The sequence below is a fragment of the Galeopterus variegatus genome, unplaced genomic scaffold (assembly GCF_000696425.1).
Source record: "Galeopterus variegatus unplaced genomic scaffold, G_variegatus-3.0.2 Scaffold30, whole genome shotgun sequence".
NCBI lineage: Eukaryota > Metazoa > Chordata > Mammalia > Dermoptera > Cynocephalidae > Galeopterus > Galeopterus variegatus.
This window is the reverse complement of record NW_007726141.1, coordinates 534,858-548,743: the sequence shown is the minus strand read 5'-3', so window position 1 is coordinate 548,743 and position 13,886 is coordinate 534,858. Positions and strand designations below refer to the sequence as shown.

Genomic DNA, 13,886 nt, shown 5'->3' with positions numbered 1-13,886 from the left:
TCCATTGCTCATATGGATGAGTTTGCACATTGATTACACCTATTTGAGAGAACCAAATTGCACAGAAATAAAGTTTGTGTTAGTTTAGAAAGACAAAACACCACCTATCATTTAACATTATCTCCAAAATGCATCTATTAACAACTTTTTCTTGTAGTGCTTGTCATAGGGAAGAAGTATATTCATGTAACTGCAAATAAAACTCACTAAATATTATAGCATTAATAAAAGCCAACTATGCTTATAAAGGCAAGGTTAGGGTAGGTGTGGGCAGTCTATCTTTTTTTTTTTTTTTGTCTTTTTTCGTGTCTGGCAACGGATTGCAACCCTCAGTGTTGCGCCTGTACTGGACCGGGACCGGCAACGGGATCGCAACCCTCGGTGTTGTGCCCGCACCTCGCTCAGCCAGTGAGCGGGAACCGGTCTGTATGTGGGATCCGAACCCTCGGTGGGAGCACCACCGCGCTCCCAAGCAGCGCACTGTAGCAGTGCGCCACCGGGCCGGCCCGTGGGCAGTCTGTCTTATTGCCTGACAAGACATTTTTAGTGTAAACCACTGCATTGAATAAGCCTTTAGAGAAGGTAAAACTCTCGACATTGAGAAACCCTCTGTCACTGGGAAACATCCTTTGGAAAACTGAAATATTTCAGAGGCAGTTTTGAAGATCAAATGAGTCCTAGTACATTGAAGAGTGTCATACAGCATGTTTGAAATGAGGGTGATTTGTTTCACTGTCTAAATTTTCTACTAGCCTTTACTGCCTTCGTTGATATGCAAAGGGAATTCTGCTGACTTGCTTACAGATACAGATGATTAACACCTGTAAAGGTGCTGGATATAAAGGGTGATAAATAATTGGGAGGCCTGAGTATTTTTCTTTACTAATCTACCCAAATAATGCTAATTATTAATTTGATTACAGACTGGTACCATTGGTGATGAGAGGGCAGAAATGTTCAGAAATAAAGTGACTGGAAAAATAAACCTTCTTGGACTGGTAGAAATTATCTTACTGAGTGTTGGTGTATTAATGTTTGTTGCTTTTATGATTTCATACTGTGTATGCAGATCAAAACAAGTGAAATAAGTAAGTATATATTAAAAATATTTTGTTTAAGTAACTATATATTACTTGTTTTCATTTTGTCAAAGAGGGGTTATATTTCTAGACATGACTAGCCAACTATCATTTTTTAATATAGTCTCCAATTTTGAGGTGCTTGATGTAAATTAAAATACAAATGAAGACTAGATTAGTAAATAGGACCCATGAGTATCAAGCAAATCACTAAATTACATTTTTTAATTCTGGGAAAAATAAAAGATGCAATTATGACCACTGTAAATTTAGCACAAGTATAGCTCTTGTCCAAAATTCTGACTTGTTCATTTTGATTTATAGCTAATTAATTATAAAAATTAAAATGTATAATGTAATATATTATTGACTAGGAGAGATTCAATAACAAATTATGAAGATTCAGAGAGATTGAAATTTACTAGGGAAAGGAAAACAGGGAAATTAAATAAGCTATTAAAAAAACTACAGTGAAATGAATTCTAAAATGAAGATAACATATTAATAAAAAACCCCCAGGATTCCTGCATGTAGACATGCTAGCCATCGATTGTCTGAATCCAAGATGTTTAATGTGAAGCCGAAATGAACGATTAAAAGACATTACCTAAAATTTGAATATAGCAGTTCAAAAAAACAGGAGGAAATAGTGCAGTAAAATGAAATTATTCAGAGTTTAGCAGAAAAAGTGGGTAAACATGGACAAGATCTAAGAGTTTAGGCTAAATCATAGAGGAGGACCAGGCCTTAGTGCTTTCAGTATTAGTGCCCTTGCCCCCTTGTAGATAAATAGAAATGAATGCCTCACCCTCTGTTCCCTAAATGGAAGCGTTTCTTTAATAATCATAGGTGACATTGGTGTGGCCTGTGGGAGGAGAATTTTTCAGGACCTCTGTAGTTTCCATCAGCCTTCCTTCCTGACCACCTCAAAAATATATGCAATGTAAATAAAAGCAGTATGCTTGCTATGAAAAGAACAACTTCAAAACAAGTCTTCTCTGCTTGCAATCAGACTGCACCCTAAGCTGTTATGTATAGAATTTCTGGGGCTGCTACTGATGACAATAAATAATATTTATTGAGCTTTCACTGTGTGCCGGAATCAGGCTAACCATTTTATATGAATTATTACATCTAGTTCCTAATACAATTTCGTGAGTTTCCAGTAGCCTGGATTTATTAGTATTCATTCTATATTCCTGAGACATTCCATGAAATCATAAATTTTAACAGATGCAAAATTCTCTTATCAAAATACATATCAGTTAAATTGATGATTTTTTTAAAAAAACAAAATAGAAATTAGGGACCAATAATTTTTTTATGAGATTGAGAGCTTGTATCTGGGTAGGTAACCCAATCTTTTGTTTTGATCATTTCTGCCACTATTTATTCACTGAAAAGAAGACTGAATAATACAATCTATTTGGACAGAATGTATTCAGAATGCTAACAGTATATTCACATTATCGTAAAGGTAGTATTTCATCACCTATAATACCTGTCATTAGCCCAGTAACAAACAAGCGATAATTAAAGATATTCATGCGATCATTTATATAACAGAAAAGATGATCTGCTGAAAGAATAACTAAAATCTTGTTCTAGTGGGAAAGCATGCTTTTCAAAAGAAAACATAGAAGATATAAAATACTTTCTATAAGTATTCTATATTAAAATTGTGATAAAATTCATCACTGCATAATGATCTCTGAATTTCAGATTACCTGGGTTTGTATATGTCTCAATTATGGTGAAGAATTGAAAATTTTCTGGGATGTCTTTGCTAAAAATTAGTTTTGCTTATACATTTGACTTTTATAAAAAAAAAATTACTGCCCTTTACAAAGCTATGTTTCTTTTAAAAAAGTAGAGAAGATATTTTTTGTTGTTAATTACTTGATTTGCTACATTTAGGAGAATCACAGATGTGTAATGTTCCTCAAACAAGTCTTGGTTTTGAAAATTCTAAAACTCCTGCCTTTGGACAGATTTGTGAACAATTGAAACAAATAAGGACATGAATATACAGGGGAGAAGAAAGTATAAGATGGTGGTGCTGACGTGTGATTTTACTCAGTGGATTGGAAGGAAAATAATCCAATGGTCCTTATGAAAGTGGTATATCCATCTTGAGAAGATGATCTGAGGGGTGTGAGAATGCTTGTCCAGAGCTTACTAAATTAGCACTGTTCCTTCTCTGGTTAGAGTTGGGAAGCAGCCTTCCATGTCTCCTACTTGAATGGATGGGAACATGTGTTGCTTTATTGGTAAAGTCCACTAGAGCACTTCTCTCTACACCTTTAGAAACTGGACTGAGTAATAGAAAACGTGATATCTTGGATAAATTGAATTTGAATTTTGTCTGTTTTATTATTCCACTGCTTACTGATAAGTAGTAACATTTCTTTTACTTTACAGGCAGCAAATGAATCCCTACCTTTATGCACCAGCTACATCAGGACCTTTGGTAATGTTGATTTACAAAATGAAGATACAACATGCATTATTTTTACAAACACATCTTATTTTTGAGTCGATGAAATGGTGGCACTAATTTTTTTTTTTGTACTTTGAACAAGAACCTGGCACATTTTAAAATTCATCATTTACACAGTTGAATCAATTTCAGTTCCAGTAGAACAGACTTAAGCACAAACCAATTATTTTGTTTTGCTTTTTGTTTGGTTTTTGTTCTGATTCATTCATTGGTTCCCTGGTGGCAAATTCAGCAGAGGAGTGGACATTCTAAACAAATCTTGGGCCCTGAACTTTTGTCTTCCTCATCAAGGAAAGAACACGATCACCCTAGGAGTATCCTCATTCAGTTGCGACAGTCCCACGACTGTCAGAACATTGCATTTCATGAACACCAAATATTTTAAGACACTTAAGTATGGAAAAACAAAACTATTGGCTATGAGCTATTATATATTACTAAAATTTCTTTCTCTATGAAATTCTTTGTACAGAAACAGTAGGCATCATAATCATTTTCTGATTTATAAAACTATGGGCTTATATTTTTTGTCACTGTTCATGCAAATGGACATCATTTTTAGCACATTTTAGTTTTTAGTATTTTAAGGACTTGGTCATTTTCCATGTTTTGAAGCTCTTCTGGAAATCTGGGTAGATTTTGGTCTTTCTACTCAGTAGCAACTTATACTTGGCAACCTCAGAATGCTGTTCTAGTATTAAGAGATGTAAATGATAATAAAGGAATTAGTGTGTGAAATATTAGAGAGATTAGAATGTGCATTAACAGTTATTTGTTCTAATATTTTTCTCACTTTCATAGTCACCTCAAAAAGACTGGTTTCAGCCATTAAAAAATGTTCTTAAATTCTTGTGCTTTGTGTAGTTCCTGCTGTGTCACAAAAGGTTTACCTGAGTTTTCTGTCCCAAGTTTATCTAAATTCATATTTCTTTATAAATTTGTATTTCTTTCTGAATTCAATTTTGACCACCTTCCCCAGTCTAATTTTTTTAGTTGATTGGAGGAATAACGAAAAGACATTTGTGTTTCATCCTTTATAGCAGCAGGACTTGAGTTCAAGACTGAAGTTTCTTTCCTTTTGATTGAGACACATTAATAGGTAATTCTGCTTTCTTTAGCAGAAGTTCACTTACTGTAGAGAGCACTAGTCCTCCTAAAAAGTTCCAGCATAAAAGCGAAGATGAACCAAATGCTGTCTTGTGTTTTATACACAGAAGGATACAGAATGAAGGAGGGGTAACTGGTCTGTTTAGATACTAAAAATAAGAATAACTTGGCCTCATTTTGCTGGTTGCCAGGCTAAATGTTAAAATTCCTATTGAAAACTACAAACCAAAATACCACCTGTTCAGAGGGATCTTTTGAATCTCTGAAGATAATCGAAGCATACTGAGTACTGCCTTTTCTTTTAATTGGGAGGAAATAAAGTATTCCTCTAAGATGCCAGATGAGATCCTAGACATTTTCCCCTGATAATTAAGAACCTATTTTCTTTGCATTAGGGCATCTGTAGACATGTTCATCTGAGAGAAATATAAAGGAAAGTTCTTTAATTCCTGAGATATGTAGGGCTGAACTATGTAAAGTGGTAACTGTTAAAAAGAATTGGATAAGAATATACATTTCCACCTCCCGTATAAATGAGATTACTTCAGAAAGTTCATGGAAAAATAGAATTGAAAGATAATATCAATCTTTTCACGAGCTTTTTGAAGTACCCTTGTACAGTGATGACTCAGATCCTAATATCTCCATACATATATGCATCTTGTGGCATTTAGGTATCAGAAATGATTTTGACTTATATGTCTTTAGTATTGTTTAAATAAATGTATGATCTAATCTGTATCATTCCTTAGAATTTCTCAAATTCTATAAAATATGTACAAGAGGGAAAACAATCCATACACAGATAAGCAGATTGTATTAAAATATCTAATAGAATAATTTTTTAAAGAATGGGAGATATCTTTTTTGATATGAAAATCTGGGGTTTAGGTAGGGGTGTGTGTGAGCACATGTGCATATGAACTGCAGTAGGAGTGGGGCAGTTTGGGGAATGTGTTAGATGTGACTTTTTGTTTTGCCCTGGTGAAAGCGTATGGTTTTGGGAGAGGGTAAATGTTGGAAAACTTGTAATTTTTCATGTAAGAATTTATATGTTTTATCCATAAAAAATTGTACCATTTTATAGGCACAGTTTTTCTCCAAACTGCATTTATTAACCACAAAACAATAGCTTTTTTCATAACTTGTTTGAAAATCTATAGCATATGCAAATAGGTTAGAATCGACACATCTGAAAATGGGTTAAAGCATTTTGTTGCATAAAACTACGTGAAAAATAGAACAAGCTACATTATCTCTCAGTTCTCTGAAAAAGAGGGAGTATCATTTTGGGAGAAAAATATAGCTATATACATATTGGTTATCTATCAAAATTCTATATGCTGAATGTTTGAACATGTCAAATAATTCGTCAGTCTTTTAACTCCATCAATGTCTGAGCTACACAGTAATTACCTGTTTAGTTGGAGTCTGTTTTAGGTGTGTTCCAACTGACAGTTCTGTTTTTTTGTTTGAGTCCAATGTATTAGTGACACTGTCTACTCTTTTAACCTGGGTTTTTGGCCTATCGGCCATTCTAAATGGATTTTGAACACAAATAATGTTGGTTTTCTGCATATACCAACAGAATTACCTATGATTGGTTTTTCCTGAGTGATTTTCATGGAGCTAATCTAATGAACTAATAATGATTTATGTTCTATATATGTATCAAAGGAACACTCTGCTTTTTCCTTTTATGGTTCAAACGTAGCAGTATTTGAAAAATATTTGTGAAAGTAAATACTTCTTGTCAGGAAAATTGCTTTTTATTTTTGAATATATTTGACCTCCATGTTTGATATTGCTACTATAATTTTATATTAGCTGTTATTATGTATTCATGAGTTATTTGTCACTCCCGTTTTCTTTTCCTATCTGTTCTTGGATGCTAGTAGCTTATGTCTACACATTTCAGAAATGCTCTATTCTATGTACTCATGAAGGAGACATGACATCATCTGTGAACTGGTTACAAATGCAGAATCTCAGGCCCTACATCAGACCTACTGAATCAGAATCTGCAGTTTAACAGGATCCCTAAGTGATTCATAGACGCATGAAATTTTGAAAAGCCCTGATATAAGTCATCAAAATTGAACTAGTTGTAATAGTTGTATTTGATCCATGCTGGAATTCATTTTATTTATTAACAGAAGGACATCAGAGATCAAAGCTATATGAGCATACGAGATGAGATAAAATCCATCAGGATTTAAAATGTTGCTATAAATATTTCACTAAGTTTTGTCATTTACCCTGTTGAGTTTGTATTTTCAGTCAGTCATAAAGCTAATCTATATGGCAGAGTAGAGGGTGAAGTGGTACTAACTTTATACTCCATGGATTTTTTGGAATGTGTTATTTGACTGACTTGACAATATTCATGATAAATATATTTACTACATGTAAATTAGGGGATAGGTCAGGGACAGGTAAGAGATACTAAAATTGGAGATATTCTCTATAATTTATGTGAGGTGGAAATTATCTACCTGGATGAAGGTACTCTTCAGGATACAGTAGTTTATATAAGTTATCATGAATATCATGATAACTACAGGGCTTTATTATGGGAAAAAAACTAGGCTAGATTGCTTGCTGGGTGTCTGCAGTGGTGTAGGGAGAAGGGGCGAGGGGGAGACAGAAGAGTACAAAGGAGCGTGCTTATTTGTGGTAGAGAATGTCTGTACATTAATGAAATAGCTGAGCTTGGAATATCTAAGCTCAGAGAGCCAAGCTGACAGCTGTTGTTCTGCCATCATCCTGTCTTCAGTCTTCACAGCTGATAACTATGGCATTTGTGAAAAGATGGGCCTACGTAACAGAAGTAGTAAGTGATGAGTAATTTCCTATAGTCCACCTCCTAAGAATTAAAGAAAAGAATTTACTTATTGGAAACTTCTGTGGAGCCATCTTAGAATGGAAATACACATTGTCAGAAAGTCTTAAATAACTTCATCTTTTGATATAGACTAAGGAGCAGGACTCTGAAAATTTTCTCTCTACTGGAGCCTATTTGAAAAATCAATATACGTCAATGTTGCATTTTTCCTCATAGATATGTGAATAATAATTTAAAAATAATAGTCCTATGCGTTCGTGAAAGTATGTCTATTCTGGCCACTAATTTAGGAATTTTCCATTATCAGTCCCCCACCCCCTTTGCCTTCCCATCTTAGCCCTGCCACCATCATACATGCAGTTTGTTTAGTAGAAGTACAAGTGTGCCACAGGGACATTAGTGGGTAACCAACTAAATGGACAGTAGTGTCACTTGGATTCAGAAATTTCTCCTGTAAATAACTCTTGCTGGAATGTGTAACTTTGCTGTATTATTTACATCTTTGGTATTATTTAAAAACTCTGCTAATAAAAAATGTAACAAGGATAGAAGAAACTAAATGTGATTTTTTTTTTCTGGCTAAGTAGTATTCCATTGTGTATATACACATTTTCCTTATCCAGTCATCCTCTGATGGACTTTTAGGTTGGTTCCATAGTGTGGCTGTTGTAAATAGAGCTGCAGTTAACACAGGAGTGCAGGTATCTCTTCAACATGGTGATTTCCATTCCTTCGGGTATATACACAGTAGTGGGATTGCTGGATCTTATGCTAGTTCTGTCTGTAGTTGTTTGAGAAGCCTCCATACTGTTCTCCATAATGGCTGCACTAATTTACACTCCCTCCAACAGTGTAGAATGGATCCCCTTTCAGCAACATGGATAAGCCTGGAGAAAACTTTGCTAAGAGCAAAAAGAGGTGCAGAAAGAGAAATACCATATGTCCTCACTCATAAGCAGGAGCTGAAACCATAAGTAAACAATAGGGAGAGGGAAAGAAACAACAATCACAATAATACAATGAACTTTGAGAAAGAGAGAGTATTATGATTACTAAAAGTGGAAAAGTGTGGGAGAGGGAGGGGGGTTGGTGAGAATTGGGTTACAGTCGCAAAGAATAATTATGTATTGTAATGATGAATAAGTTAAGTGTCCTGATTTGACCATCACACATTGTACATGACTACTGAAAATCAACTTTGTACCCAAAGTTGTTTGTATACATACATATATATATATATATATATATATATATGTATAATAAATTTTTAAAATATTGTGTTTAAGTGATCTCATCACAAAAAAATGGTATGTGAAATAATGCATATGTTAATCAGCTTGATTTAGCGATTACACAATGTGAACATATTTCAAAACGTGCATATCATGTGTGTAAATATATACAATGTCTAAAAATTAACGAGAAACTAAGCATGGAAGGAAGTAGCTAGTGTAACATGTTAGATATCAAGTAGAGCATTTGTTGAAAATAGTGAAAGATGGAATGATCAAATATAAGTGAGACACTAAGTGTGCACAATACACTACATTTAGATGAGTCGTAGAGGTATCCCACTTGTTGCCTACTGGCAACATACAGAAAACAAACAAACATGGCTGTTTAGCAGGTCACTGGTTCTCTACAGCTGTGGGCAGGTGTACTTGCCCCTGTGTCTCTCCATTACAACATGGGTAGATTTTGACGCCAGGTACCTTCTGTGTTTTGGACTCCCTTGCTCAAACCTCAGTTCTGGTCTAGACCCTCACACTTAGAAAGGAAGGCTGATGCGACAGAAAGAGGCAGGACATGTTAACAGTACGTTTGTCAGGATTTAGATATAGTGGTACATCTACCCTGCTTGCATCCTGTTCCAGGTTTATAAGTTCTACTCCTCTTTGTCCTAGCTCCTCACTATATATTTTAAGTTGATTAATAATTGATTATTTGATTATCTTTAGTTCTCTGAGATTTTCTGTTCCAAGACCTCTGGGATGGTATCTGGTAGTATACTTGGAGGATACCATTGCATCAAGGTGATTTCCTATGCAAACTATGGTTTTTATATTGGGGTCAAAAACAGGTTTGTTTAGAGTAACTCAGCATGTAAAATAAAGTATTCAATAGGCTTGCTAAGTAAATAACAAATTATAAATATCAATGCAGTATAAGGTCTAGATGGCAAACAAGTTTTTTAGCAATCATTTGATAGTTGAGAAAGATGTGAACTGGGTGAGAAATATGTAGATGGGTCTAGGATCTATGTTGACAAAGGCCATGAACAGTTCACAAGGTCTATCACAGGAAATGTAAGAGAAAATCCTAGGGTTGTTAGGAGAAAGAAAGGTCTCTAAAGATAACTATGAAATAGGCAAGATGATTTGTAGGTTTAATCACTGACAGTTAAATGGGATAAACTTTTATGGTCAACTGTTTGAATTCATTGCCACATTGTGGAAATATTTACAAACACACTCTCCAAATTCAATAATAGTACTAGGGTTCACTTCTAAACATTAAAGCTATATTTGACTCAGTTTTATGTGCATGTTGAAGAAAATATCATTGAGGAAAATGTGCTTAAGCTACTAAAACAAATCATCACACATTTTCTGTAAAGGACAAGATAGAAAGTATTTTAGGCTTTGTAGGTCATTCAGGCTCTGTGACAGCTACTCAGCTCTGTCATTGTAGCACAAAAGCAGCCACAATCAACACACAGCAAATGGTTGGGTCTCTGTTCCAGTAAACCTTTATTTACAAAAATACAGTGTGGGCTGAATTTGGCCCACAGGCCAGTTTGTTGATCCCTGTACCAGAAAGAGCTTAAAGTTTGTAGATTGTGATGGGATGAATAATTATTTGAGTGACTTGGTTAATCTGAAAGTTTTCTATAACACTAAGATTGTGCTAGCTTCTCATAGCTGTATAAAGTATGTGTCATTCAGAATTAGGGCTACACAGAATAAATGTTCTTTAGTTATTGAATTCTTTGCCACCCCAAGAATGGAATTCCTGACTTTCGGGATTAGAGGTCCAGGTTACCATCTAAATAGGCTGCTTTGCCTGATATTATCTTAATGATCAACTAAGAACTATATAAATCTTGAATTGGTAGGGCCCTCTCATCGTTCAAAACTCCTTTACTTTTTCCTCAGATATTCTTTATTCTTGTGGGTCATTAAGATTTTGATTTACATTTTTTTTAATAGGAAGACATGTGCAAATTCAGGTTATTTATATTTTGAAACATCTTTCTACTATTAGGCATTATGTTTTACAATTGTTCTGGTTTCTAATGTGACTAAATATAAAATTTCCAGGTTATATCTCCTTCCTCTTATTGCGATGGTTAGAAAATTGGTTCTTGTGTCTGGGTTTGAATTCCAGGCCCACCACTTACCTTGAGACTTTTGGGAAGTTGATTAACCCCTCTGTGCCTTAGTTTCTTCATTTGTTGTCTGAAGACACTAGTACCTCTATGATGGAGTAGGAGGATATGAGGATTAAGTGAATTAAAGTGCATAAAGTGCTTTCAACAGTGAATGAAATAAACCCTCAAATGTTAATTAAGGGTAACTTAACAAATGTAACTTTGGTAGATCATAGCAACTGTGAGCTGATTGTCTAACAACTCATGTTTCTCCTTTGTCAAAATTACTAGGTCTGGAAAAACTCAAAGCAATCAACCTTCGGAAAGTGCTGAAATTTACTGTTACCATATGAAAAGGTCTGGGAATTCCTATAACACCTGTTGTGTCTTGGATTTGATTTTACCCTACTTACATGCTAAGAAACAAGATACTCCTGAGAAAGAGACAAAAGACTATGTACAACACAGTGCAAGTGTGCTTCCAAGAGTTCATGGGAAAAATAGAATTAATTTTTTAAAATTAATCTTTCCATGAACTTTTTGAAGTACCTTCATATGAAGCATGCAAAACAGCCTGTTTGCCATCAGTTCTCCTTGACCCCAGGTCTCACAGGGGCCATGCAATATGTGGAGTTGTATCATAGCTGAGGAACACTGAGTTTCAAGAATCCACCTTGTTGAGAGAAAGCAGTTAGCAAATCTTCCTTTTGCTTGGGGAGGGGGTGGTTTGGGGAGGGGGGTCAGACATTACTTCATTCCTCCATGTTGACCACTGCATATATATACCTAAGAAAAGGCCCAGGTAAGGAATAGTCAGAGCCTTTCTTTCTGGGCACACCCAGTAAGATGTAGGAGAATAAGCCCAAGGACAACCATCTCTTCCAATAGTACTGCAGGCAAGTTTGATAAATCCAGTTAAGAACGTTAAACTGATTTCTTTTTTGGAAGGATTCTCAGAACCTTTAATGTGCTATAAATGTCAAAGAAAAAAAATTAGTGCTCAGTATTTACCCAAGTTTATGACCATGGATTCCTTTTACTTAAGAATAATTGCTTAGAAATGCAGTGTACAAGTTTTTTTCAACACTGTTGGCTGTTACTATTTTTCTTATAATTTATTTCCCAACTTAAAAAAAAACACTGTAAGACATTTAATCCATGCATGATTACAATGTGCCTAGGACAGAAAGGAGTACATCCAAAATGCTCGGTATTTGAAATGTTAGTTCTGTTCCCTTTCTCTGGCTTTCACCGACTTGCTTTCCTCAACTGCATTGTTTTGACTTTGTGTATCACATGACCCATTCCTGGACTACATAGATACCATTCGTAAGCTGAATGCCAAATGTTCCTTTAGTTGCCTCCCATAACTTTCTGAAATTCTTCTCTCTTATCTGTCAGATATGTTACTAATTATTTAATCTTCCTGTAGATTCAATAATTCATTTTGTGGCAAGCTTTATTCACCATCCTACAATATTTATGTTAAATCTATCATGACATTCAAGAGTCAATCTGTTAATAACATGGAAACTTTGTTCTTAGAAAGAAATGAAGGAGTCTTGTTAGCTGTGGAAGAGACAGTGGTGGTCCCTAAACATTTCGTTCTCCCCACTGCCATTTTTCAGACCCTCCCAGTTGGGAAGAATAATGCCATGAAATTCTGACCAATTGCCTGTAGGTGGAAGTGTCAAGCAACAATCCTCAGAAGTACTGAAGAACTTTCAGACCCTTTTCAACTGTTGTTACAGCTGATAATACAGAGAGATAGTTAGCTGCCATCAGCCTGGCTTCCTGAGTGAGCTGTAGAGTACAGCCCCAGCTCACAGGTTTGAGGCATACAGTACGAGAAACTGTTCTCATCTTATGTCATAGAGATTTTAAGTTATTCTATGATAAAATGTGTATTTATCAAATTTCATATTTTTTAAAATTAACTTATTAAAACATTGTACATATTTATAGAGTTCTATTTCAATACATGTGTACAATGTGTAATGATCAAATCAGGGTAATTAGCATATTCATCATTGCACAACTTAATCATTTCTTTGTGATGTGAACATTTGATCTCCTCTCTTCTAGTCTGTTTTTTTAATCATGTTTTGAATAATAAAACATCCCCCCTCAAAGCTGAAAGTATTTCAAGTTGCCACCAATGGCCTATGTAAAACCTGTACTAATAAATTTTCAAACCTTGAAAATCCTGATATTTGAATATTAAAATATCCTGTAGTAATGTTTAGTAAGTTGCATCCCCTAGAACACTAATTTTAGGAATGATAAATACTTTATGGGAAATATCGATTCTTTGATGATACATTTGGAAAATATTTAAAACTAAATAGCTCTCTTAGAGAGTCACTAGATATATAAGCATGATGAATGTTCCAAGACATCATTATTCTTTTAATCCAATATTTCTAAACATAAGCATGGAACACTTTTTCATTAGATATTTGTAGTAGTGACTTACAGAAATTCATTTTGGAAAAGGCCAACATAGAGAAATGTTTAATATTTCTTCTCACTTGGGCTAATACATGATAGAGGGATTATGCATATTCCATATAGATTAAGAGCTCCAGGAAAAACAGGTATAAGGAAGATAAGGGAGATAACTGTACATCTTAACCTTAATTTCTGAATCATGGCAAAAATTTCCTGTTATATATAATATGTAAGCAGAAAAGAGGGAAACAGAATACATTATACACACACACATATATATATATGCATACACATGTATACACAAATATATACATGTATACATATGTATAGTGTATATATAAGAACATAAGAATGGCCTTGTTTCAAAGAATATTAGGTTTCTCATGCAAACATATACATTAAATTTTATAAACAAGTTTGTAAAATTCAGACAGCAAATATTATTGAACATCTGTTATGTGCCAAGCATTATTCCAGGATGATCAGACCCTACTTTTTGATTCTCGTTGAGCTTACATTATAGTAAGTGAGATA

At 34.6% G+C, this 13,886-nt stretch overlaps 1 protein-coding gene across 1 annotated transcript in view; it reads left to right on the top strand.

Moving 5' to 3' along the window:
• The window catches only part of CD36 (CD36 molecule (thrombospondin receptor)), a 76,263-nt gene extending 71,834 nt beyond the window's left edge, over positions 1 to 4,429 (top strand). Inside the window, exons 14-15 of the mRNA XM_008569986.1 lie at positions 924 to 1,088; positions 3,501 to 4,429. Of these exons, the coding sequence (XP_008568208.1) occupies positions 924 to 1,088 (165 nt within the window). The 3' untranslated portion in view covers positions 3,501 to 4,429. The remainder of the gene's footprint in view (positions 1 to 923; positions 1,089 to 3,500) is intronic.
• The last annotated feature ends 9,457 nt before the right edge of the window (positions 4,430 to 13,886 follow it).